The following is a 27587-nucleotide window of genomic DNA, read 5'->3' as shown; positions in this document are numbered from 1 at the left end:
GGAGTTGATACAATTTGTTAAAAAAAACATTTAAGGCTCTTTTACGATTTGAGCAAATGTCCCTGTATAAAACACCAGGCCAACAAATTCAAAGGGTAGTTCTCCTTTTTTAAATATCCCACCAATGTGTAAAGTGTACCCATAACAGCTGCACAGCTTAATGCTGTGCCAATTTTCAAACGTGGTGGCAGCATAAGCCCGTGGGGTTGTAGTACCCAACTTTAAATCTAAATCAGCAGCTGCTAGATCGTTGAAACTTTGGCCATAACTGGGTGTTCCAACACCACAAAGACCAAATAACCAATTTAAACGTGTGCGTCTAAGTTTGGTTGTTAAAACACACTGAAGTTGTGCATTGTAAACTTATTCCATGCTGAAAAAAAGAGCAACTCTAGCAAATTATTAAAAGTCCAAATTACTATGACGCGAGAAGCGTAAGTATACTTCTGACCTGAACTATATGTTCTGGAAAGTGAGGACACAGCAGCTAAAACCAGAAAGAGCAGAAGCCGCAGACACACTGCAAAGTCAACACAGAGCACAGTGAAGAGCACACGTCACGGCGACAACTTACAGGCACGTAAAGTGGCTGAGCAATCATTAACAGAGAGAGCAGAGAGTGGGATGTCCCGATGAGGGGAGTCCAAGTTACAACGCACTATAACCGGCATGCAAGAGCGCTCCCACTTTGAGCGCCTGCGATCAAAGCAACATGCCAGTCTCATTCTCTTGTAGGCGGGTGTCTTGGCTACAGTCATGGGTTCAGACGAGAGGAGAGGAAGAGCAGGTTAATGTGGAGGGTCGCTATGGGGGAGAAGAGGGCAAAGGCAGGCAGGCTGCAGAACAAAGCCTTTGCAAGAATGAACATGTTCAGCTTTGTTGTGACAGATTACAAACTTTAGAACTTATATGGACTTAGGTTTTTTTCTTCCAAATTTTAACTTTGTGGAACAATATATTTCCTGCCTTTACCCCTTCACCGTCATCTAATCGTGACCCCAACAAGCTTATGCTCACTACTTTCTAAGACACTGCATATCTCAGCAAATGGTCATAATCTTTGACTATGCTATGAGTTAAATCCAAACACTTCTACAGAAAAAAGTAAGTCAAATGTACTATTTTCACAAAATCAAAAATAAATCTTATATCGCATACAGAAACCAGAAAGAGACATTCTAACAGTTGTACAAAACAGCACAAGGTCACACATTATTTTGACATGACTCAAATAAGATGTGCAGTTATTATTTCACTGGCTAGTGGTGACACCTTGTGGTAAGATTGAGAATTACTGACTAAACTTTGCAGAATTCCTGTAATTAATTTACTTTTCCTCATATATATATGGAAAATGTAAAAAATAAAATATCATTAAATTAAATGTATTAATAATATTTGTCATTTATGTAATTGTCAGTCTAAAAGCAACACATGGCAATGACGGGTCCAGGCAGCAAACATCCACCGTTACATGCAGCATTCACTGTGCATTCAAACAGGTCTCTTCAGTCTGGGATGCAAGTAGCAGGATGTGTTTTTGTAGCAGAAACAAACCCACATTACTCACAATATATCACTAGGAAGTGAATTTTTTAAATGTTCCCAAGCAGCAAAAAAAAAAAGAATATATCAAATGCGAAAGTTTTGTGTTGGTTTTAATGAAATAAGGAAAACAATTTGAAGATGAGTTAACAACAACATGATTTTTTTTCTTCTCTTCTACTATAGCAAGATCCATCCAGGTATCTGTGGTGTTAACGGTCTGTCTGAATGCCTGCTAACATGACAGCATGTTAGGTAACAGAACAAACATTGAGATCAAAAACTAAGACAGCTAGAGAACATAAAACGCATTTAAAAGGAATTCAAAAGACTTAGATTCAGATGAAAACCCCGAAAGATTGTATTTGCTGTTAAACTGGTGTTGACCTGAGAAATCAAACTGTAAAAGTTAGCAGTAAGGCACTTTAGTCAATACTAGCTGTTTTTAAAAGTCTTGTGCAAATAAATTTGAGTTTGTTAAAAGTGATCAATTATGTATGTGCATGTCTTCAATTCATTGGAGAGAAGGGGCTGATAAGAGTATAATTATGAGGTCTTAAAAGATTGTAGCTGGAGAAGAAAAATACTTAGAGAAGCAACTGTAGTTTTTAAAATCAAATATCTCTCCAGTTCTACCTCCATCTTAACCTGTGCATAAATGTTTAAAAGTTAAATTACCAGACACTGTTTTATTGTATGATAACTTACATTTCTTGCATCCACATTTCTTTATTCTTTTGGGATCTGTTATATCATCATGACAGGCCTTGCAGTAAAACAGCGCCCTGCAGAATAAAGAGAGAAAGAATTAATTAAATTCTGGTGCTGTTTCAAGTTACTATTGAAAAAAAGTTTAAAGACGGCTGCGAAATTGGCCCAACATGAAATGCAGAAAATCTTTGAATCTTTGAATTATATTTGAGATGAAACAGTCAATGCAGTTTAACGGGAAGCGCCACACTAATGAACTGTACATCACTGTATGAAAGTAGGATGTACATTTTGTGTGTGAACACTGTTTATGTAGTTGGACCTTGATGAGTCTATATTAGAAATGATTCATTTCAACATTACAATATTTTCATGTAATGATTGATTTTGCATTTTACATTAATTTGTACCTTACACAAAATTTCAAGTTTTCTGGAAAACATGTTCATGATCCTGTGTGCTCAGTTAATAAAAGGATTATAATGTTTAACTATCAGATACTTTTCAATTTCCAATTAATCACCTTTTTACTTCTTTGGCATCACTTGCAATGAAGAAGCCCAGGGTTCCCTCCTGCATTTTCACATGGTTTCCAGGGTTGATCAAAGTGCTGGGAAGATAGGGCAAAAAGTTATTTAGTCCAAACTGCCAGAAGTAACACATGCTGCTGGAATCAGACGTTTAACTTCGGTTTATTAAGTAGAAGTGAAACTTCTAATGAGTGTAAAACCATTGCACTTTTCCTCATATATATGCAAAATTTAAAAAATAAAATATCGTTAAATTAAATGTATTAATAATACATTGTACCTAGTGTAGTAGGTACACTAGTTCAGTGTACCTTAAGGAATTACCCATTTCTGTTTTCATTATCAGTGTATGCTGCGAGCCTTGTGATAAACCGATTTAGACATCAGTTATATACAGATGAGTTGGTACCGATGCAACTCATAGAAACAATGCTTACTTGCACCTGGAAAATGACTCATAAAAACACAATTGTCTAATTTATAGAGGTTTGTATAGCTGATTTAAAGTAGCTTCACAGCATAGACCAAACACTGCATTACTTAATGAACCCAAACAGCTTAAACAATCCATTTACCTGCTTTCCCTTTGATCAGACTTGTACTCTATAGCTATCAAGAGTAGCTTCAGCTTCACGTAGCAGAGTCTGCAAAGCATAATACCAAAATAAGATAAGAACTTAAATAGTTCACTGATAATCATACTCTTCATGAAAACCATAACCAGAATTAAAATATGTTTTGTATATGTGTTGGTTTTAATAGCCTGAATCTAAAGGTTTACCATGTAATGTGAGTATTAAAGTTCTTATCTTTTCATTTTAAAGGTAAAACATTTTCAATATGTCATAGAAAATATATGATATTTTGATGAAAAGGCTTGCAATATAATACAATAGTGTAAAATACCTGCATATAAGGAGGAAATAAGACATTAGAAAAGAATGCTAAAGTTTTACTGCTTACTCGCAGATGACTGGGAAGGACAACCCAACAAAGGCACTTGACAGGTACTCTGTGTACATCTCATTGGCTACTCCTTCAAGGTAATACTTCTGCCATGTGTCCTCCTCAATCTGCAATAAAGAGAAGATTTTCTAACAAAATGTGAAAGTGGTTCATTTAAGCTGTATACACATTTTGTCACCTTACAACCACAAACTTCAATGTATTTTAAAGGGTTTTTTTGTGATAGACCAACACAAAGTAGTGCATGTTTGTAAAGTGAAAGGAAAAGAATACATGTTTTTCATTTGTATAACTTTTTAAGAAGTGTGCCATGCATTATGTACTCAGTTTTCTTGAACTGCAAGGCTTTTGGGAGATTTTTCTACCAGTTTTACCCATCTAGAGACATTTAATTGCAAAATATACACCTATTACTCCTAATCACTTATTTTGATGCCACAGACAGATGAATCCTAGCTGCGGGTACCTTGATAAAGGACCTCATGGAGAAAAGGTTGGCCAGCATGGTGGAGAGCCCTTGAGCTAGGCAGCTCTGGGCAATGAACCCGAGTTTCAGCTCAGCAAGGCAAATGGCATCATCCCCCTCCTTCCAGTTCCAGCTTGGGATGTTCAGAAGGTGAGCCTGTGGGAAAGGAATAAAATGCTACTCATTGCACATTTTTAGGAAGATAAAAAAAATTAAGTGATTAATCTCAACACAAACACCTTCAAATATTTACAGACAGCAGAAACATATCCACAGTAAGATAAATACAAACCTTATTGTGGTACTGCAGCATCTGCGTTATTATTCTGATCTTTGGATGGTAGTTTTTGATAGATATTACCCTAATAACAGACAAAAGGAGCTTGAATCTTGTATTATTTACAAAAAGTGGGTAAAGCACAGTAATGCACAGCTGGTAATGCACATCTGAAAGTCTGATTTAAAAACTGAGTGAAAAAGTGGACTAGTTTTAGAAACCTCATGATGTTGGATGCATCTTCGGCATCTGGGTCAGCACAGTATTTGTTCGCTAAGATCAGGCAGGCATCAGCTGATTCAATCTAAAAATTGCACCAAGCAAACGTACAATTTTCCATAATACATATCATAATCAGACAGTAAGATACACACAGAAGGAGGATTATAAGTTACCTTCACTCTGGCTAGGTCATGTGGGTTCAGGACAGACCCCTGGTAAAATTCTACTTGGGTAAAATGACGCTTGAACAAGGCTTCCAGCTCAAGATTAGGGGAAATACTAAGAAAGAGGGAGAAAAATACTCACAATAAATCAGAAAATTTAAGAAGATGCATTTCTAATGTAAAATTAAATTTGTTTTTACTTGCAATCCACAACAGTACAAAGATTTGCACTTACTTATGGAGAAAAACAATTTCTACATTGACATCATCCCTGTCCTTGTGTAGGAAGTCTTTTAGGAAGTTGGACACACTCTCGAGTGTTATGTGACCACAGACCACGATGTGCCTGGAAAACGAGGGGCAGAGCAACAATAAAACTAAAAAACTAAAAGAAAAAAACCTATCTTTGTGTTTTTTATTTTGAAATGAAAGGGCTGTGATGAGAATCTGAAATCTATGCAAGTGTGAACTGTTATAGGAAGGATGTTTGACGTTCTCATGATGAGGGAGGGTTATAAATGAAAAGGTCAGAGGGCACCATGGCTTTCAGCACCAGATTATAATGGATCAGTTCTCCTCAGATGGGGATTATAAAATCAGTACATGGTTTATCTCCATTCCCATTTCATACAGTCTCTATGCATAAAGAACCCAGATCAGTTTTAGTTCTGCCCTTATTCATATTTGTCTTTATTAATAGTTAATTCAGATGTTTGTCTAGATAAATGTTGCATTTCTGACTCAGCTCTGTATGGAGAATAAAAGACTTTAAAAGGCCAGAGACAGTACACAACACACCAGAATCCCAGCTTGTTTTTCACTTTTGTTAAGGAAAACAGAAAAGCAGTAGAGGAGGAAATAAAGACGACAGAGGAGAACCACAGAATAACTGCCAAGTACAGACACATTACCTGTAAGTATCTATTAATATTTAAAGGTAAAAGTATGTCTCATTAGAAATTATTATTAATAAGAAGAAGAAGAATTATTATTATTATTATAATAATAAAGCTTGTGACTTGGGCTTATTAATTTGTTTAAAACATTCACAAAAAACAACTGCAATACCTCGAAAATATTTTCCTGCTTGTTGAACTTGTACATTTTTGTCCCATTAGAGTCACAAACGTTAGCCTCCAGGACCAGCCAATCTGTATTTATACTAAGTTAATAGAATGAAATTAAGAGTTATCTACTACAGGCAAAAATATCAAGGCATTTTATGGCCCTTCAGCTCCGTGTTGCTTTTTAACGATGATGATAATGTTGTGTTATCTACTCAACATGTGTTATGTTGTGTAATTAATGGCCCATCTTTCATGTCAATGCAGAGAAAATTATGAAAAAAAGGCTCCTTAAAGACTAAAACATGACGGGAAATTCACATGTCCTCAACTCGCCCACATAAAACAATGACAAGCTGATAATTCTGTATGGAGATCTGAAATATGCTGCTTTTATTTTAAACAAACAAAAAACAAAACACATAAACAAAATTCTATAGATAAGGTCTTTTGTCTGTTATGAAAGTAGCTCTTTGTGGTCCTCCAGTAATACATTGTGCCTTTGGAAGCAGGCTCTGCACCAATAAACAGAGAGAAATGTGAGTTACTCTAAAAAAAAGTGGGGGAAAGAAACAGAATGAGGTACAGAATGTGAACTAAATATGCAATGAAACACACACTTCAGATATTTTTGATAATTGTTTTTAGTAAAACATAATTATGTTAAATAAAAAGAAAGCTGTTGATATGGTGAATCACTTTTTATATTTCAGCAGCTTGGTCTAATGTTGCCCGTAGAAAACATACGTGAATAAATACTTGGAAAAAAAATTAGTTGCTGGTTTGGCAACAGTTGCTGTGGCTTCTGTGATATTTTAGGAAAAATAGCAGACCATGCCAGATTCGTAACCTTTATAAGGAACAGTCCAAAATAAAAACTCTGACCTATCATTTCCTAATTCTTTTTTTTTTAAAGACAGATCTTTCATTGTAGTTTCCACAGTACTACAATGACATTAACTCAATCAGATTTGTGATATGGCACTTTTTTTCCAGAATTAAATTAAATGTGAAGTTATAAGAAATAAGTGTAGCATGCAGTTTGACAGAAAAAGTGAAAACAAAAATAACAAAGCTTTTTTCATTTAATTATCTTAATAAAACAGAGAGAGTGAGAACCTATCATTAATCATCAATTTGTAACAGAAACATGTATATCAGTCCTCTCATTCAACTTTTGGCAGGAAAGCAAAACCAGAACACAAAATTTTCCAGCGGGTCAAAGGATTATTCTTTAAATCAAGTTTTTATTTAATGCTGAGGGTGTAGGTCAGACTGAAGACAAAGGCCAAGAAAAAGCAAAGCATGGAAAGTAAACAAGCAGAGCAGGGCAGAGCCAGAGTTTTAAGCTGGGATAAACAGGACATCTAAGAAGAAGCATGAAGGAATTGATGACATAAAGGAGAAACTGGAGGATTCTGGTACTTTACTTAGGAGCCGTTAAAGCAGAGCTCTAAAATTGATTATTTTATTTTATTTTGTAACATTACAACTGCAAACTTCAAAGGATTTTATTTTTAATTTTTATTTGTTTTATGTGATAGATCACCACAAAAGAATGTATTATTGTGAAGAAATGCATCAAGCTTTCTAAGAAGGTCAGGGAAGCTGGAAGTCAGTAGAAAGACGAATCCAGGAACAACAACCTTATATGGTTATATGAGCCACAAAGGAACGACTTAGACCAAAGCATATTCATATTTTCGAATGGCCCAGTTAAAGTACCAACCTAAACCAAATTGGAGAATCTGTGGTGAGACTTGAAAACTTCTGCTCATATGATCTCAGTCCAATCTGACTGAATCTGATCCATTTTGAAAGAAACAATTAGAAAATGTTTCAACTCTGCACATGCACAGCTGGTAGATTCCTAAAGCTGTAATATGACAAAATTTTAAAAACTTTAAGGTGTAAGAGTGCTTCTGGAGGGCACTGTGTAATCACGTTGTAGGTACTTGTAAATATATAGTATGATTATTATAATTTCAGAAGTTATTTAGTTGGTACATATATAACAAGAATTTATATATTTATATCTATTCATATATTTATTTGGTGTGAGGGGAAGATGAAAGAGCAAAATGAAATAGTGAATGAATGATTCACAAACAACTGTAATACATGTGCATCAACCATAAAAATATTGACTTGAACAACAAAACATGTTTGATTTTCCCATGTATGTTAAATACAACTGTGATACATCCATCTGTTTAGTAGATTTAGTAACTTCAGCTATTAATTAAATTAGTTATTCTGTAGTATTTAGTTTTGTCTTTAAATGTTTACTATTCTATCTCCTTGTACCAACAGCAGGAGAGTTAGTACATTTAAAATAGTCCACATAAGGCATAAAGCAAAGATGGTTATTTAACTCTCCATTTCTAAACTCAGAGGCCATAATACATAAAATAATGATAGAATATAATAACAGCAGTTTATTTTTAAGCTTGTATTTCTTTATGATTATCATTAGGCAGTTAAAAAAAGAGCAGGTGAACAAATACACCATTTATGAAAAGTTTATATTAACTCTGTATAGGCATAAATTTTCTGTCCTTTCTACTACAACAAATGAATAATCACAGTTTACAAACTGAGAAAATTCCGCACATGCATAATTTAAGCATGGCAAAAATACATATACCTGCACTGAAAGACAACTTCCTTATCAAGGCATTTTGTTGATTTTTTGCATGAAAAATCTTTATTTTCTTCTAATGAAGGACAACTCTTATATACAGGCAAAATTACTTTATATTTGATTTAATGAGAGTCATATTTCCAAAAAGAAAGGTTTCCATGCTTTCCAATATTGTAGTTTTCAAAGAAAAACTTTAGAATATTTTGCCAAAACGCCTTGTTAAGATTATAGTTTCTTTACAGTGTAGGTAGGCGTTATCAAATGAACAGTAACAAAGACAAAACATACAAAAAAAGCTGAAGCAATGCAATCAATACATTAATCATGGCCAAGTTCTTCAGTCACGGTGTGACTTGTGTTAAATTACTTAGGTCTTAAATCACTGTTTTGTATTTCACATAAAAGTGAGCATCTCCTTCTTTTAAGAAGGCTACTCAAGTCACACAAAATCACACCATAGAAAGATTTTTATTTTAAAGTTTTTTCTTCTTTATTTGTTTGACTTACTTTCTGCCTCTGGTCGAGTTATAACTCCCTCCATATTTCTTCCGATTAAGGATGAGAGCAGCAATTTCTGGCACGTAGCGAGCAAACATGGCCTACATGCATGAAAAAGAAAAAGAAAAGGGCATGCAGAGAAGGTTCTACTGCGGCGGAGGCAGTAGAGCCTCCTTGAATACTTACTTTCTCCCATTAACAGCACTATAGGAACCACCATATTTCTTGCGGTTTCCTATTAACTCTATGATTTCAGGGACGTAGCTTGCAAACATGGCCTAAGGAGAGGATAGAAGACAGAAGAAGAAACTAAAAACGACAAGCATAGAAGAGGAGGTCCTATGTTTTCCCTGCAAGATGATAAATTTGAAATAGAAACGCAGCCACGTAGGCAGAGATATTACTAATATCTGTTAACAGGTAAGAAGATTCTCTTTAAGGGAAACTGAGTAAATGTAAGCTGAATGTAACTTGAAGTCATTTCACAATTACATTCCAATTGTTTAAAAAGAATGAGGATGAAAAAGGACACTAAAAGTTTAATATTTACAGATATTGGAAGAATAAACGTGGAAAAAATGACAGTAGGTGAGAGATATGCCGATCTGTGGTAGAAAAATAAAAATTATGAAAATCAAGAAAAAGCCTTATGTGCCATGTTTTTTCCAACAAACACGTGTGTTGGGTAGATTTAAACACAACTTAAAGGATGGCAAACATTAACACTCCACTACTGCACACTGGCCACAATTCCTTAAATATCTTTGAACCTAACATAAAACAAACAGAAGAGAAAACACTAATATTTTCAATCTTCTCATTTTTGTAAACAAACTGGGTATACCACAATGTAGCGCTAGCGTTTGACTTTTAGTGTTCAATTTAGGTCTTAACACTACTTGTTTACATTCACTGTCTCAATTTCTTCACTGGCTACTTTCATTAGTGCTATTATATTGCCGTTTACTTTAGCTGCTTATTTTCACCATTATTACAAGTTATTGCATTAGCTCTTCATCTGAGCTGTTTGCATTAGCTTTTTAAATTCTGGGATAAAGTTGTTTTTAATGTACATAACTTAAAATTTGAAATAGCGGTGAGCATTAACTGTTCCCCTGAAATATTAGTAATACCTAACTGTCAACATTAGCTCTTTAGACCCGATTTTTCACTTCCTGTCCATTCCCTCCTTTAGCCTTATTTTAACATCAGTAACTTGACTGGTAGCAATAGTGTTAGAAACCCACATAAATAAACACAATGCTTTCTTGTAAGCCCCGACAGCCTTTCATTTATCACTGTCTACAAATAATTAGCCAGGTATTGTATGCAGGTCAACAAATATATTTTGCCAACAACTCATTAATTAGAATTTAGTTTTTCCTTAACTGCTTACTGAATGTATGTACTAGTATTGTGCAAGGAGTTAAGATGGCTATAAGAACTTATGCAGAGTGAGAGTCAGTAATGTTGCAGCATCCATAAATCTGCGCTTTAGTAAATCATACCCAAATATTTCACTGTGTTTGTTGAATGGGGAAAGGAAGGGTGGTTCCATATGAAACTGTAACACTCTTATAATTATTAATAAACCAAACCTATTAGATATGTCAGACACAACGTAACGAACAAGTGCAGTTAGGCCCAAAATAATTTATACCTTTGGCAAATTAAGATTCAAAGTAATTTTCTTAATTTTAGTATGTTTCTTCTGATTGGAAGCGATAGAATAATTTTTGCGGTGGCCCAACCAAAGTCTAGACTTAAATCCGATAGAGAATATGTGTGGAGAGCTAAAGATGAGACTGATGGAAAGAAGGTATTCCAAACTCAAAGACTTATAGCTCATAGCCAAAGATAAATCGTCAAAATACCAATCTCAACAAGCAAACAGGTAGACATTTTCAGTCTTTTCACATTGTTGTATTATTTTTTCAGAAATTCTTGTGATTTTATTATTAGAAACAAATTTCATGGACGAATAAAAAGCAGTTAAATCTGCCAGGAGTATAAAAAAATTGGGGCTTAACAGTACCAAAACAAAATTCACACCCGTTTACATTTTTGCAGTATTGTGTATGATTCATACAGTACTTGCAATGCAACATGTGTGGGTGAAGTAGTGAACAAAATACATCATAAATAAAAGTCGAATGGTGTACTGAGGCCCAGGATTTAACACCTTGCAAGGTGAGATATCTGGGTAAAAAGAGCATTTTAAAGCAAGAATAAGTAACAAGAGAGATTTTTACCAAACCACCAAGGATAAAGAAGACCATAAACAAGCGGCCAAGGGTGGTTTTTGCATAAACGTCTCCATAGCCAACAGTCGACATCGTAACCATGAGTAGGTAGACACATTCCCAGTAGGAAAGTGTTTGGGAATTTTGGAAGTTTTCCCAAGGATCCCCTGAGTTTTCCACCTGGAAGAGAGGTTGAAATTTACAGAACCACAAAAATGAAAATAATCCAAGTATGTTATGCTGGTTGCACAAATATGTATACCTCATGTAAATTGTGAAATCATCAGACTGTTGAATTTTATAAGAGGCTATTTTTTTATTATTCTGTTTAGCCTTAACAATGTAAAATGGGGCAATGGAATTAATGTAAACACATACAAATACCGTTCAACTACATGAGGGCAAAAAAAGAACAGCAACCCTCACAGTGCCGGACTGCTACAGCTATATGCAATCTTTGTACCATTAACATGCGTGTCCTTCAGGTGCATCTCAGTAAATTAGGATATCATCAAAGGTATTCCGTAATTCACTTCAAAAACATGAAATGGGGGCGTGCTGTGGTGGCGCAGGCCCCACGTTTGGAGGCCTTAGTCCTCGACGTCGCGGGTTCGACTCCCGGTCCCGGCGACCTTTGCCGCATGTCTTCCCCCCTCTCCTCACCCTCTTTCCTGTCTGCCTACTGTCATGAAAAAATACGAGCCACTAGCGCCGCAAAAACTCTTCGGAGAAAAAAATGAAAAAAAAAAACCATGAAATAAATGTCTATATAAGTAATATTTAAATTTTAAAAAAAAACTAACTTTGGTTTTCATTAGGCCATAACCATCCAAATTAGCAAAAATGCACAATTGAGAATTATTGCCATGTGTACAGTAAATCTATAAAATAAGCACATTTTACTTTTTTAATTGATTTTTTTTAAAAGAATATGTTATTATTTTTCAGAATATTCTAATGTACCTGCAAATAGATGCCAATAACTTACCAAATGAATGAAGCCTGCTGCAGTTAGCCATGTGCTTATGAAGATTGAACACAAGTTCACCAACTTAATGGAGTTGCTGTTTTTAATTACACACACAAACACAAGCAAAAACACAATAATATTATATCAACTGTCATTTTTGTTTTACTCATGTGTGTGGGGGGGGAGGGGGGGGGGCGTGGGTGTGTGTGAGGAACACCTCATAAATAAACACCTTGCAAAAATAATTTTGCCAATAAAAGCAATTCATGGAATTCTAAGCAGAAAATATCAATGCTGTGCATGAGATATATATAAAGTGGAAGAGTCTATGCATAATATATACGTAACGTATATTGCAGGTCTTATTGCAGTAACATGTCCTTGCACAAACTGTGTCCACATCTTTGTGTGTTACTTTCATCTGAGTCAATGACTAAGGAGATTATTCTGAAGGATTTTGTTATGCTATAATCTTCCTGACATGACATCTGTGCGTAAAGCTCTAATTCTGAGCAGCAAAAGCAAAAACAGAAATCTGGTTTATTTCAAGCGACTTGGTTCAAGAATCATTCTTTAAGGTTCCAGTTAATCAATTAAAAGTACATTTTACATTAACTTTACAAGAAAATATCCCTCCAGTTCGTTTAAAACAGCCACTGAGTTTAACATAGCTGACTGAGGACATCAAGAAAAATAAGAGCAAACATCAAGACTCTTACCTTGTCTTTAGAATATTCAAAAACTGTAAAATTTCTGAGAACTGTATCAACCTTAAGGCTCTTAAAAACCTCAAACCTGTGAGAAGAGAAAGAAAGAAAACATTCAGAACTTGTAAAAATTAAATCAGAAGCAACAACAGCATTTAATCATGGCTTGACATTGACAACATCATACCTTTCAGACTTTCATCCATATTTACCAGCTTTAGTGGATTCATAATGATGAAAAACAAAAGCCAAAGCAACAAGCAACCCTAAGCAATTAATCTATTAAAAGCCATTCAGAAAAATCTAGTTAAAGACAAAGCAAAAAAGAAGTTCAGCATCATCAACCCAAAGCATTCTCCCGTTAATTCCAGGAGCCTCTTGTTGGGTCGGCATCTATCCTACACGAGCATCATTCCTGCTAGGCAAAACTGTGAACGTGGTGGAGATGAAAACCTGGATTAGAATAAAGACAGGTGGATTCTGTCAAGCCAAAGTGAATCGGTAAACAGTGGTGACGTCAAATCCTAAATTTCAGGGTATTTATAGAAGAAGAAGAGAAAAAAAACAGGATTGGTGACTGTTGCCAAGAGTTCAAGGACGACATAACGAATGAAACCAGCTGTGCCAAAACCAGCCTGAGCTTGAATCCCATGTGAAATGAGCAGATTTTTATTTTATTTATTTATTTTTTAAAAAAGCATTTTAGTAACAGTGTTAGCAAGGTCCCTAAATGAATTATAAGACTGTTTATGGTGATTATTATTTAAAGCAGGAATTGGAAAATGAAACCAAATACACTTAATCAAATATCAAAGATTTATTTTGCTTTGTTGTCAATGTTTTGAGCAAACAAGTTATAATATTAGACCAATTTGTCCAAATGAGGACAATTTATTGAAGAAAAAAGATATACAAATCAACCTGGCTCAAAAGACGCAATAACCCTACATAAATTAATCATGGTTAATAAACTATTTTTTACTATTTCAATAGATAAATCAATGACAGATTTCTACGTCAAGTTTGCTGTCAAACTTAAATTTGTTTGACAGCATGAAGTAGGCAAAAATATCTCAAAAAGCAAAACATCATGAATGACCAAAAAAAAAGACTTAAAAAGTTAAATCCAATTGAGATGCTTTGGAGTAACCTTAAGTAGTTCATTGGTACTCCAAATCCTTCCAGTTTGGCACAATTACTAGTATTTAACTGAGCTGATCAAGCTAAGTAAAACTTTTTCAACTTAAATTATAAAGGAGATGAGGTAAAAAATAATATTTGAATCCTTGATTCACTACAAAAACTGCAGTGAAACAGCTTTAGGATAACAATATGGTCTGCTGAGAAGGTTGAGAGCAATAAATTCCTTCAAATAGGACTTTGATGATAATAATACAACTCTATGAAAAATGTACAAATAAAGATTTAAAAATTACATTTGAAATTTTTATGGCATAAAATTGAGATTTTTAAATGTAAGATTTTTAGAACTATTTTTTGTGCTTCTGAGTTAATCATCAGCCATGAAGCTAAATAAATAATAAAAATAGCCAAAACTGCCACATTTGAGAGAAATTGGAATTAAGTGCATTTTTATCTCCATTGGCATTAACTAAACTGATTATTTCCCACCTCAAGTTATGCGAATGTTACAACGCCAAAAAAAGAGGAGTAATAACCATTTTCATAGCAGGAACTCTTGTTCTCCTTTACCAAAGCTCTACAGTAAGAATTTGCCAGGCTGGCAGCATTTTATGTCACCAAATCCTGAACCTGCGCCAGCTGACACAACAACTGATGTGCCAATCCTCCACTTCCTCTCTGTGGTCTTACCCCAGTAAGAAATCAAGTGGAAGCATCCACCGAGACTGAAGCAGAAGCTGTCCTGGTCCTCTTTGTCGGGGGCCAACCCGTGGCCCATCCTGACCCTGTAGCCCTTCTGGAAGAGCTCTCCAGTTGATTTCTTGCGTCTGGTTGTGCATTCGACCGCCTTGGAAAGCGTGTCCCCTTCGGGGCCCCTGTACACTAGCATCTTTGTTGGAATCATATCTAGAAACTACCGCAACAAGCTTCCAGCTTCAATAAAACAAAATGAAACAACAAGAAAAAAAAAACTCCTCTTCTCCCCTCTTCTGAATCAGGCTCATCAGGTAAAATCAAGTAGAAAGATTACTCTGCAACAACCAAAATCAGCTGTTTCTTTTGAAGACGCATTGTGTTCTGATTTCTCTCAGACCTTTGCAGCATTCTCATGACGATTCACTGCAAGCTTAAAGCAAGCCCTTTTCCCATCAGGATATTAGAGTGTAAGCTCCTTTAGGATTCATCCTGGGAAAGGAAGAGGCCAGACTGCATTCATGCCCATCAGTTGCTTTAACAATATAACCCACATCTCATTTCAGTGACTCTACAACTGCTGCCCATGAACAAAAGTTCATTCTCTAATCTTGGATGAGAACAGCTTGTATCTTTGTTGCACACGCTCATTCAGCAAAGCCGTACATAGAACACTGAGAAGTTGTGGTCATACTAGTGTTTGTGTGTTTATGTCATAGATTCCCAAATAATCCCTCAATTAATCGCAGCCGATGTATTAACTGTAATTTGAGTTGACGCCGCAACTAAATGCGTAACATGTGAGATGTCAACATAAATAGAGAAAATACAGCAGCTGATAGATATTGCTCCGTCTGTCATTCAGTGTCACAGCAGAAAAAACTCCACACAGAAGATTAATCCTTACAGTGCATGTCAGAGTGGGGGTTACACACAAAAAAGATAATTTCACTAGATTTAGAGAGGTTTTTTCTGAGGCAAAAAACAACTTCACATGTTTGAGTAGAATACAAATAAATAATCTATTCCAGAATGTTCTTTCCTCCATCAATGGATGGATTTGATGGATTGTTGCACAATCCATCAAAAATAATCATTGAAACATTTAAAGGACCATTTCACAAATATTTGTAAAAATGTAGAAAGCAGATTGGACATTTTTCGATTAAATGAAAACAAAATGTTGATCCCATATCTACATGGTTTAGTTTTTATTAATCCTTAACTAAATATATAATTATTTGTACAGCTTGGTATTACACCATGCAAAAGGATTCTTACATCTTAAACTTTGATGTAAGATGTACACTGATGTATTTTAAACATCAGTGTGTTTAAAATACAAAGAATATGCACAAAGAATAGAAACTAAAACCCTTGATAAATAGAAATGTGGTGTGCATTTCTATTTAAGTCAAAAATGTCAAGCTCAGTTTGATCAGAGGTGTCTCTGAAAATGATTTCTTTCTCTCCTATCACTAAGTTTTAATTAAATTCAAATTCAGACTTTTCTATGGCATTCTAACACATTAATATGTTTTCATCTAATCTATCTCAACGCAAGTCTGGCTGCATGTTTGGGGTCACCTCCGAACTCAAGCTCCAGTGTTTTGCAGGTTTTCTCCTTATGGGGAGATGAGCTCTAGTATTATAAACCTGGTCATAATTTCTGACCAGGTTCCTTCATTCTGCTTAGAAAATGCGTGATGCTACCTCTATAATGTAGAGGTAGCATCTACCTCTACCAATGTTGGTCTAACACATTGGGGTCATCAGGATGATGTATTACTTTTGGACCATACATGTGGGCCAAAAATTCAATTTTGGTCTCATGTGACTGGACCTTCTTCAGCCGAGATTAAATCATAAACAGGTTTCAATAGCTGCAATGGTGAATCTAATCTCCCCAGTGAGAAATAAATTCGCTGCATGTCCATCAAGAGGCAGGTGGTCGCTACTTATCATTTATTTGACTTATGAAGACAAATGCCTGAACTCAATTTTATTTTTGGAAGCATCAGAGTAAATACAGACTAAATACAAATCCCACCAGACCAGAAAAGAGCTTTTCTTTTCTTATGTGTTTTTTTAAATTTGTTTTGTCAGTTGCATTATAATTTATTACTTTCTATTGGTGCTTAACTTAAAAAATTCAAGGTGCAAGAACATTTTCGCAAGACACAACATTAATCTGATTAAGCATTAATCAGTATCTTTTGTCTAATTACCTTAAGATTCAGTTTTAAGACAAATGAATCATTTATGTTGGTGAAACATTCATCTTTGAAGGTTCTGACCTCAAACCAGAAAATGCTATATGAAAAAAAAACATTGAAATTTGGGGACATTATATATGAGTAGTGGATAGTTCAATAATAAAAGCCGCTTGTGTTTTTAGTTTTTATCTCTGAAGGGAACAAAGCTGCTGAAATATTAAAATCATATCCCAACAAGTAATGCTTCACTGTATTATTTTCATTGTCAAAGATTAATGCAGTACTCGTATGTTCTGCCCCAGAGATCAAAATCCAAGCACTGCACAAAAAATACTGACTGCATTAATGCCTGATATTGCTTTCATAAAATAACAGATTTTGTTTAAAATGTCACATTTCTCCTTGTATGTATGTCAAGCACAGCTGAGCATGTTAATGAAAGAGTATTTGTAAATACTGAGAGGGAATTTGTGTCAAACTGTAGTGACAGCAGGATCAGCAGATTGGAGGACTGGGTGAGCACCATGTGCAGAACATACAGACTTTGGATGAGAAGAGAGAAAATCCTGAGCTGCTAATGACCTCATCACCTGCTTGACCCCATTTTCACATAAATTCAAGCAGCAATCAAGCATTTTGATTTCCTCCCCGGTTTGGGAAAAACAGCGAATATGTCAGTACAGTTAAATACAGAGCATTGAGTCATGCAAGATTGAAAGGACAACAAAAAAGAACACCACCTACACAAATGGTAGCAACAATGACACAACAGAGATGCAACAACAATGCAGCTGTGCTGCCCAAGCAGTTTGAAGTAGGAACTTGAGAAAAAGAAGCCAAAATCATTAGGACTCAAATTCTCAGAGGAATGTTTATTATTATTATTGTTGTTGTTGTCTGTCTCAGACTGTCTTATGTTGGTCTAACACATAAGAACTAGTTTGAAACTTAATGTGAAGATGCACTAGATGTACAAATACTATTTGCAAGGCACTGTGCTCCTGTTCCAGAACAGTGGGAAGAGCATAGAATTGCATAAATAAAATATTTTAGAAGTATAATTTCACACAAGCTTCATTCAAGAAAAGCTACATCCAACTTGCTCTGGTTGCTCCAATACAGAGAGTTTACAGCATGTTGCACAAAGCAACGACTTCCTCTGAAGTAATCTGTAATATCCTAAATGGCCAGCAAATTTCAGAATGTCCACTAGATGGCAGCATTAGCCAAGAACAGGCCCTGCTTTTGTTTGGCGTCCACACCTCGAGTTAATATATATTGGCTCAGGGGGACATAACAGGAGAAAATTGCACACTTTCACCTTTCAGCCCATTCTGTCTACATATCTATAGCCAGGGACACTTGTTGCTAAAAAAGATAATACTTTCTGATATTGCATATATCGAACAATGCTGAAATTCAACAAAAAATAAATAAATAAGTTACCTATTGTAATCCTGTAATTTCTCAAAGACCTCTCTGAGCGATGAGCTTCACACATTTAGTAGATTGACTTCTATTCTAAGCTTCATGCCACCAAACAAAGCCTTGTCATTCTATTCGTTTTGTTCTTTTCAAACAACAAATGAATTAGAGTCTTTTTGCAGGTATTGCTTAAAATCCCTGGTGGAGTTGAAGGGGATCCAAATGAAGCTTGGTGGCACTTGCAACCCAGTGGTAAAGATAAGGAATCAACCAAAATAAACGTTATTGAATGAACATAAATTAGTGCACATTCTTGTTAGAAATACAAAATCTGATATTCTATGGAATCAAACTAACTTCCATAGTAGGAATTTATCTGTATGGAATTTATACAGAGAACAAAAACTTTCCTTCATCTAAGAGTTTAAGCTTTTCTGCTTTCCTTACCCAGCCAGCTCCTGTTTAGGTACACCGACACGAACACCGGAGGAACTGTGAAGAAGTCCACCACCGAATTCACCTCCAGCCAGAACCATAGCTTGTCATTGGCAGCAATAAACTGTGAAAATAAAGGGAAAGTATGAGAGCACACATTTTAAGATGACATTTTATAATTCAATTGAAAAATAGGAACATCATACAAGATACACACAATTTATAAATTTTAAGCATATATTTCTGCTGATTTTCTGAATTTTTTTTTGAAAATTACAAAATAATTTTTACTCATCAGCTGTACAAGAACACATAACCAGATATTTTATGTTTCTCAGTCAGACTTTTACTTACACGCAGGCCGAAGTATAGCAAGAAGAACACGTTGAATGCCATGTCGATCTGCAAGGTGAAGTCTTTGTAGAAGTTCTGGCAGGATTCAATGGGACTGTCACACAAAGGAAAAAAGTAATTTTATTTCTTTGAGAAAATTCTGACAGATCAAAAATTGCAATGTGTTTGTAACATAAAGCATAAAACAGATGCATTCTTCTTTTCCTGAAAATGCATGTTTTAGGACTTCCAACAGAAGAGAAACACAAGTGTTCAAAAAAGGTGCATTAATTGGTATTTCCTTGTTTTAATCTGTTGAGAAAATGCATGCATTCATTGTAACAAGCAAGAACTGGTCGATATACCTCATTAACCCTTAAATAACTGCAAAAATATCCAAGGAATTCCTTGTATTCCAGGAGTGATCGTTCTCAAATGAAAATTGTGCTGCTTTCCTCTCAGTCTTGCATTACGCATCCTATGCACATAGCAGGATGGAAATGCGGGGCCAAAAGCAGTAGTTTAAGGGTTAATAATGCATGCAGGAGTCATGTTTTCATCTATGAGATCAGGCAGCCATAGCAAGTGCTAGCAAGGTAGTGAAGTCTCACCCTCAAAAAGCTTGTATCTGGCACGAAGAATTCAAATAAAGAGACATAATTAACCAAGCAGAATGAGTAAGTAATTGGTTAGTGTGATTGTGTTCTAATATTGATGACCTGAAAGTTAGAAATATTTTTTTAAAAGTATCATTCACAGCTGAGATAAAAAGAAAGGCTTATTGCATAAGAATTAACTGACAGTGATAAAAATGGTTTACTTAGTGCAGAGCTTTAATGTGAACTATTTATTCAAATAAAAACTCAATAAAAACACAACAAAGTAGTTATTACATGGTTAGTTATGTTAAAAATGCAATGAAAGGCCTCTAAAAGCAAGCATTTGAATATGTTTGTCTAAGCTTTTGTGAGTTTAGATTTTTTGTTTGTATGTTTTGCTGTTTTTCTAAAACCAGAATGAAAAAAATAGATTAAGTCAAAATGAAACTGCTGGTCAGAGCAGTTAAAATTTTAGAGATGGTAAAAACAATCCCAATGATGAACAAATGTTATTACAGTTTATGTGACAGCTGATATATGATATATAATGTTTTGTGTGAAATATGTTGTGAACCATATTTCACTGCAATTATCTAAACACACAGCAGTCATGTTGCTATAAAACTTTACAGTTTCACAATTTATAAAGTTGTATTTTCCAAACGACCGTTGAAGTTGGGATGTGACCTGGGAAGGTTTCAGGCTTGCCAGACACATTACTGGTTTTCCACCTCCACTCACAGTGTCCACCAGTGCATACCAACAGTTGCAATCTCCCACTGTGCTACTACCTCCTGGATTGTTTGTGCACATTGTTTTTGTTATGTAAAAAAGCAAAATCAAATAAAAATAGATTCACTCTGATGAAACACTGTCTTTATGGAGTTCCTAAAGCAGGATTAAGTACCTAGGGATTATTTTTGAACTGAGCTGATGCAGAGCAGTGACATTGGGTTGATATTCTGCTGCTGAATGGAGGTCGGCGACGTTGCCTCACCAGAATTCAGAATTTAATCAAGGTGGTAAAACCCTGTAGACAGTATATTACAATTATAGCTATGTATAATTTGTTTCTATCTATTCTAAAAACTGAGAGATAGTAAAATAAATCTCTTAGAGCAACTTTCCCAAAATAATAAGCTGATATCTCACGATTAATTAATTAATGTTTTTTCGACCAGCTGAACTGGTGATGGGCAATTCTGCAAATGCAAAAAACCCACCATTTTTGTGACCAAGTTTATTACTGAGGTCTTTATTAGCTGCACAGATTCTGTCTATCAGATTTAAAATTTGGTGGTATGACACTTCATCTCCACTCAACTTTCTTCCATAGAAAAACTTCCAATTGGCTGAGCAGTTTGTTGTGATGCCTCCACTCCTAGAGCCTCTGGATGCTGGGAACCTGCACTGAATTTTAGAAAAGCACAAAATTCAGAAGAAAGCTTTTTAATGTTTTAAAAGGTCACAAGGTCGGATTTACGCCTGTAGCAGTGTAAAATGTTTGTGTTGCATCTTATGCTATGTTATTTTACAGGCATCTGATAAAATTCTGAATCTAAAACAGAAAGCAGCTCTCCGTTCTGAAAGAGCTTCTTATGTCATTGGCAGTCGTGGAACCATATGTTTGCAAAAACCAACTCCATTCTGAAATTTAAAAAAAGTGAACAGCAGCACATGTCGGACCACAGTAAGGCACCTTGCACTATTCTGTTTCTGGTGGTGTTATATAAAAAGCTGAAGGATTACCCCAGTGGCTACAAAACTTCAAGATTTACTTTATTTTTCCTTCGTCCTCTTACTTCTTATAAAAATAACAACAACGGAACACTAATATCTATAAAAGTAGGTACCACAAAAAAAAAACAGAGGCAAAATCCCTTTCTGCCACTCCAAATAGTCCCTCATTCACAGTAATGACACTTCAGCCTTGCAAATCCCTTTTATTGCAGGGTGACAGAGCGTACCATGGAGACAGACCTGCAGAGCAGCATAATTGAGTTCCAGGCTGAGTTGGGAACAGAATCAATCCCGATATGGATCGGAAAGTCTTCTTGCTCACAGAAGCACTCATCTCACACGCCCACCGTAACGTTCCTCTGATCATTCCAGACTCAAATCAGTCCAGTCTCAGATCAAAGACCTTCGTTGCCTCCTAATTACTCCAGATTTGACTTGTTTGTTCTTAACCTTAACCTAAATTTGCAGAAGGCAAAATGTTGGATCTTTACCATGGGTTACGTAGCCTTTGGCAAACTTTCATCTCCCTCACAGACAACAAGTGGGTCAATAGCACTGTATACAGCGTTGTTTATTTGTGGTTGAAAAAATAAAACAGATTTTTGGACTTAGGTTTATATCACTATAAATGACCAAATTAGAACCTTGAAAGACATATTTCTTTTAGTGTGGGCTGGTTAAACAACATGCAATGTCAATGAATTTTAAAACTTGGATTTGGGTGCACAAGTTGTACATTTCTTGAATATATTCTCTAATTCACACACTGTCAACATAATGTATACAGACTTAATACATTTATACTCCCCTTAAAATTGGGTTAATTGCTTCTTAGCAAGTTTCACCTCAACCACACACTCTCTTGCTATCAACAAGTTTTTAAGTAGATGAACTATGCATAAAGCCATGTCTGTTTCAGACAACTACCTGGTTTAATTCCCACCAGAATTAAGCCAGAATCTTGTTCTGCAAAAGGAAATGTTGTGGGTTTCCAGCAACTAAGTGGAAATATATGTTGTACAATCTCTAAACCCTGGAAAAAAAATTGAATTTGTCCGTATTAGCCCTAAGTTATTTGACATTCGTGCCCATGATGAAGTTAACTTCTCACTGGCTCTGTTTATATGAGATTTAGGTGAAAGAACTGGGCTTAGTTATTCTACTGACCATGTATTAAGTTCTGTTCCGAATCTTCTCTAAGTGGGTCTGCTGTGTTTATCTCCTCTGTGTCTCTTCCTATCAGGTCAGGCTGCCCGTCATAAAAACAGCCACAGTAACCTCACCGGACTAATTATCAGGAGGACCAGGACTAAATCTGTTACAGTTGGCTGGCACGTCAAAACAATTTGAAAAAAGCAAAAAACCCATCCAACTGCCTAACTTTGAGCTTGCTATCCTGACACACAGCTGGAAAAAGTCTAAATAAAGACTAAATGAGAACTAAGATGACACATCTATATTAAAATGTAATGCTGCAGCATTACCTTTATTCTGAACTAAGGTGTTAACAATGACATGAGGTTAAGACACAGGCTGAAGGTCAGGCTTTATCAGAGACACTGGGGGCAAGTTCTGAGAATAGAAGGCCACAGGTGGCTTCACTGAGGATGTAACTCTACCTGAGCTTGTCAAGATAATGAAATGAGATCATGCCTGCAAAACCACAACAAAATGAGCCCAGCCCTTTGTTGCAAGTGATCTTATGAAATAAAAATAACCTGTATGCTTGCCGCCAGGACTTTTAAGCCTGATTACACGAGCTTAAAGCACATTTTCTCCTCTCTGCCACGTTCACGGTGCTCCCAGCAGGAAGGTTCTCCCTCCGGGTCTGATAAAAAGCTTTTATCTTGGTGTATTTTGCTGCACTTCTTAATGGCACTTCCTGTTCAAGCAGCATCAGACTGCAGTAACAGTGTGCTGTGGCACATGTGGCTGAAAGGACGTTTTCATTTCCTCTGGTCTGATGAATGATGGCGATTGTTTCGAACAGGAAGTCGGGCATTCCTGCCGGTTTGAAAAGGCCAATCTGGTTATGACGGCAATCGAACAGGTTTTATCAAGGCAGGCACTGCATGTTAGCAGAAGCCGCATAACAAAAAAAAAAGTGTCTGATAAAAACTAAGACGAGATAGAGATAGACATATACCAAGAACAGACTGGTTTAACATATACAGCAAACTAAATTATTAGGAAGAGATCATTTTTAGATATCTACTTTTTTTTTTTTACTTCAGATTGAGAACTTCACATGTACGCTAAGACTTTTAAAACAATTTCGAAAAATTCAGCAGACAAGGTAAAAACTATGGAAGCTTATGATTAATTCAACATTAATTCAACAACATGTGAGTTCATTTGAGGCCCACCTGCACATCTACTTCTGGGCTAAAGCTCAAGCACAGCTTTAAGAGATTTGGTGACAATTCATTAGACAAGGTACTTACTCAGAAGAATCTATGAAGTATATAACAAGGGCTCCAATGCTGAGAACGAACACGAGGACTACCTGAAAAACAGAGAGAGAAACACCAGCTTAATAAAATCTGAGATTACATTAGTGACGATATAATTAATAAGAGAACATGTCTTTCAAGTAAGCTAGATGTGTGTAGATTTTCATAAATTAGGTAATGGCTGCAAAATATGGCAACTTGTTTTGAATTGTACATATCACCAATCAGAGCAATTATCAAAACATTTAAACCAACTGAAATTGGGGCTGCATGATATCAGCAGTAATCTTAATGAATGTCTTGATGATCATGTGATTTGCATTAAATATCACAAAATTGTTCACATCTTTCAGACTTTGGTTTAGAGCAAACATCTCAACAAGATGACATCAACAGCTTATTCTGTCTGACATCTGCAATTTTGAAAATAAAACAACTTTGAGTAGTTTTTTAAATGGTATTAGCACCTTTACCACTCTTTGTCTTCTAAAACATTTATACGCTGCATTACAAAACAACTGACACTTTATTTTAGGGCTTTTTACACATCAATAGATGCTAAAAATTATAGAGGGCACTGCATGCTGCACGAGTAAATCATTAGCTAAGAAAGTCTAAACAGAGAAAGAATTTCAGTTTTGAGCAATAGTTGCAGAACTCATCCCTTCCTATTTACCTTCCAGTAAATAGACACAAAAGAAACCAGCACATCATGTCAACTGTCAGTAGAAGAAAAGCCCCAGTGACAGAATGTGACTTCTTTTCATCAAAGGCACAAACAACAAATGAAGGATAAACCTGAGACTGAGCCTGAAGCCTCAATGGCCACAGTGGAGCAGGCCTGCTATCGCAAGCCTCCCATCACAAACCAAGACATCGTTTTTAATTTGTCACTCTACCTGTTTGTTCCAGGAAGGATGCCAGTGAATGACACCAAACCATGGCAGGAGCTCAGAGGCTTTTCAGGGCAGAGTAGGAGGCAGGTTGAGGCATGTTGTGGAGTATAAACAAGCCAGTTTGAGATTGTCATGATATGATAATGTTGAGAGAAAATGAACTACTAAATCACAATATGAACACATAAAAGTGTAACAGGATGTAAATGCTTTAATTTGAAACACAGAAGCAATATTTATCATATGGTTTTCTATTGTGTATATATGTAATATGTTATATTATTATACACAGTAAAGGTTAAATAAGAGAAGTTTATTTGCAGAGCACCATTCATGCAAAAAAAAAAAAAGAAAAACGTTATTTCATAGAAAAAGGAGCAAAGGTATAAAAAAAAGTTACATCAACAACAAAAATACATAAAAAAAAAAGTTTTAGATGAATTAAGGCTTCTGCTCCAGAAACATAAAGTTGCGAGTCAAAAGCATTGAGCAAAAAATGACATCTTTTGGTCACTTTCCTATCGTTCCATACATGTCCATGGTTCTTGAAACACAAAACATCTTTTGTGTAAGTCTAGAAAAAGTAAAGAAGCTTCCTTTTAGCTAGCTGTGCACAGCAACAACCAGGGGAGAGGAAACTCTGTGTTACTCTACCAACTGTTCTGCTGGAGAAAACTCCAGACACTGACACGTTCTCTGGCCTCGCCCTGAAAGGACTTTTACCTGCAGTGATGGAATGACATAATATATAGCAATTTTAACACTGAACTTTCTGTTAAGCCTTTAACATTGGAAACTTGTTCATGTCTGCTGCAAGATAATGAACTTGAGATTCAGGAGTGTCAGTAAGAACAAACAAGGAGTTGTCAGGTAACAGTGCTGACACGATAAGGCTGAAGGTGAAACTTAATTACTGTCATGTATACCAAAGGGAATCCAACTGAACTGTAAGTACAACTAGTTACAGGTAGAATAAACAGAGAGAAAAGGTAACTTATAAAATTATTCAGATGAAAAACAAGTTTGAGATGTTTGATTTAACTAATGATAAGTTCACCAGAATCCACACAAAGGTGTTAGAGAAAAAGATGGAAGATTATCAGAAATGGTGGATAGAAGGCAAAACTTTTATTTATCTAACTGGAGTTTTATAAAGTTGGTTTAAAACAACTTAATTATAGCAGAGTTACTGACTTTTTATGCTTTGCATTTTATAGACCAACTGTTACAAAACCAGCTCTCTGTCTTCAGGTTAGAAAACAGATATTTTTAGTCTGTTACATGTGCACCTCCACCACCTTATTTTTTTAAATCCAAAGCGGAGCAGCTCATATATATTGTTCTGAAAAGACTGTCCTGATTTTCTCCTTCAGACCCAGCTCTAAGGTAGACGAGGGCCTGACCTGGAAAGACAAAGACATGAACAAAAAGGTTTCTGACGGACAGCAAGACAAATGTTTTACATCCAGAAATACATTACCAGGTTATCACAGCCCCCGTCTGTCTTTCATCTGTTTAGAAATGACACAATGGCCATCCTGAACAAGAAACCAATGGGCATGCATAATGAATAAGGCCAGCCTAATTCATTTCCATGAAGTAAAATTGTATTGTCAACCTGCAACCGCTGATGGTTCTGTAATGACAAAAGGCTTCCGCATGTATTTTTAATCAGCTCCTCTCCTTTGAAAGCCCGCAAATCTCTTTATGCCTTTGGCTGTCTCAGTTTAGGAACTGGAGACAACGTTGGCGCAACCCTAGAAATGCTAATGCCACCAGCAGCTAGAGATCCAGCTGTGGTGGGAAGCAAAGCACAAATGCTACAACAAGCAGCCGAGCAACAATCAGGTGTCGCCAGATGGTGCCAGTATGCAACATTCATTTCGGTCAAATAACCATACATCACATCTGTATCTTTGGCCGCCAGCCGCCAGCTCTGCCCTAGAGGGGGGCATGGCGAGCTCAGACTCACGATTAAGACCAACCGCTGCATAACAACTGAAGAGAGCTGCCAAGACACACTCAGCCCAATCTGTAGCCCACTTATTGTTGTCAACAGACTCTTCAACTAATGTTGACGGCAATGATAAGAGAGAAGCAAAATGACGTACAGTAAAAGAAAACAGCAACGTTTAGCAAAGGTTATTAGGAACAAGATTATATGCAGAAGTATTTCAACCCCCAAATGTTGAAAAATTTTTATCATGATACAAAGTCAAAAATTTATTAATTGACATTTTATGAGACTGCCCAACGCAAAGTAGTGCATGATTATTAAAAGTTTTCAAATATTTATTTATTTAGCTCGTTTTATACTGAAATCTCCAAATAAAATCCCATGCACAGTTCAGGCAGGAGAATATTTATACAGAAATTAGTTATGCACTGAACAAACCTGGAAAACCAAAAGGTGTGTAGTTGTAATATGACAAATTTTGAAAAAAAATTAACTGGCCACTGACAAAAACATTTAACAAATACATTTGCAAGATTTGTGATGGTACAAAAAAAAGTAAGTAAAAAGGGTGGAATAAAGGTTTCCAGCTATTTGTCTTCAGGGTTAAAAATGTCAATTTAATCTAAAAGTATCCTGAAACTTTGCCTCGTGACCTTGATCTCAGCTCTACAAACGTCTAAGACAAGATCT

At 35.8% G+C, this 27587-nt stretch overlaps 1 protein-coding gene across 12 annotated transcripts in view; it reads right to left on the bottom strand.

The window, feature by feature from the left end:
• LOC102225404 (calcium-activated potassium channel subunit alpha-1-like) overlaps nucleotides 1-27587 on the bottom strand; it is a 97359-nt gene that overhangs the window by 31155 nt on the left and 38617 nt on the right. For 6 of the 12 annotated variants that reach the window (XM_023340861.1, XM_023340859.1, XM_023340862.1 and 3 more), the window contains exons 3-19: nucleotides 24036-24097; nucleotides 19274-19367; nucleotides 18932-19043; nucleotides 13020-13095; nucleotides 12319-12394; nucleotides 11340-11510; nucleotides 9274-9365; nucleotides 5117-5227; nucleotides 4891-4996; nucleotides 4717-4799; nucleotides 4511-4580; nucleotides 4219-4374; nucleotides 3750-3859; nucleotides 3362-3430; nucleotides 2780-2866; nucleotides 2254-2330; nucleotides 575-748 (exon numbers count right to left, since the gene is read on the bottom strand). In XM_023340861.1, coding sequence (XP_023196629.1) covers nucleotides 575-748; nucleotides 2254-2330; nucleotides 2780-2866; nucleotides 3362-3430; nucleotides 3750-3859; nucleotides 4219-4374; nucleotides 4511-4580; nucleotides 4717-4799; nucleotides 4891-4996; nucleotides 5117-5227; nucleotides 9274-9365; nucleotides 11340-11510; nucleotides 12319-12394; nucleotides 13020-13095; nucleotides 18932-19043; nucleotides 19274-19367; nucleotides 24036-24097 — 1726 coding nt within the window. Of the gene's footprint in view, nucleotides 1-574; nucleotides 749-1570; nucleotides 1580-2253; nucleotides 2331-2779; nucleotides 2867-3361; nucleotides 3431-3749; nucleotides 3860-4218; nucleotides 4375-4510; nucleotides 4581-4716; nucleotides 4800-4890; nucleotides 4997-5116; nucleotides 5228-9096; nucleotides 9189-9273; nucleotides 9366-11339; nucleotides 11511-12318; nucleotides 12395-13019; nucleotides 13096-18931; nucleotides 19044-19273; nucleotides 19368-24035; nucleotides 24098-27587 lie in introns of all 12 variants that reach the window. The other 6 variants (XM_023340866.1, XM_023340867.1, XM_023340868.1 and 3 more) reach the window with 4 other exon arrangements.

The sequence above is a fragment of the Xiphophorus maculatus genome, chromosome 10 (genome assembly GCF_002775205.1).
Source record: "Xiphophorus maculatus strain JP 163 A chromosome 10, X_maculatus-5.0-male, whole genome shotgun sequence".
NCBI lineage: Eukaryota > Metazoa > Chordata > Actinopteri > Cyprinodontiformes > Poeciliidae > Xiphophorus > Xiphophorus maculatus.
This window is presented reverse-complemented; position numbering and strand designations above follow the sequence as displayed.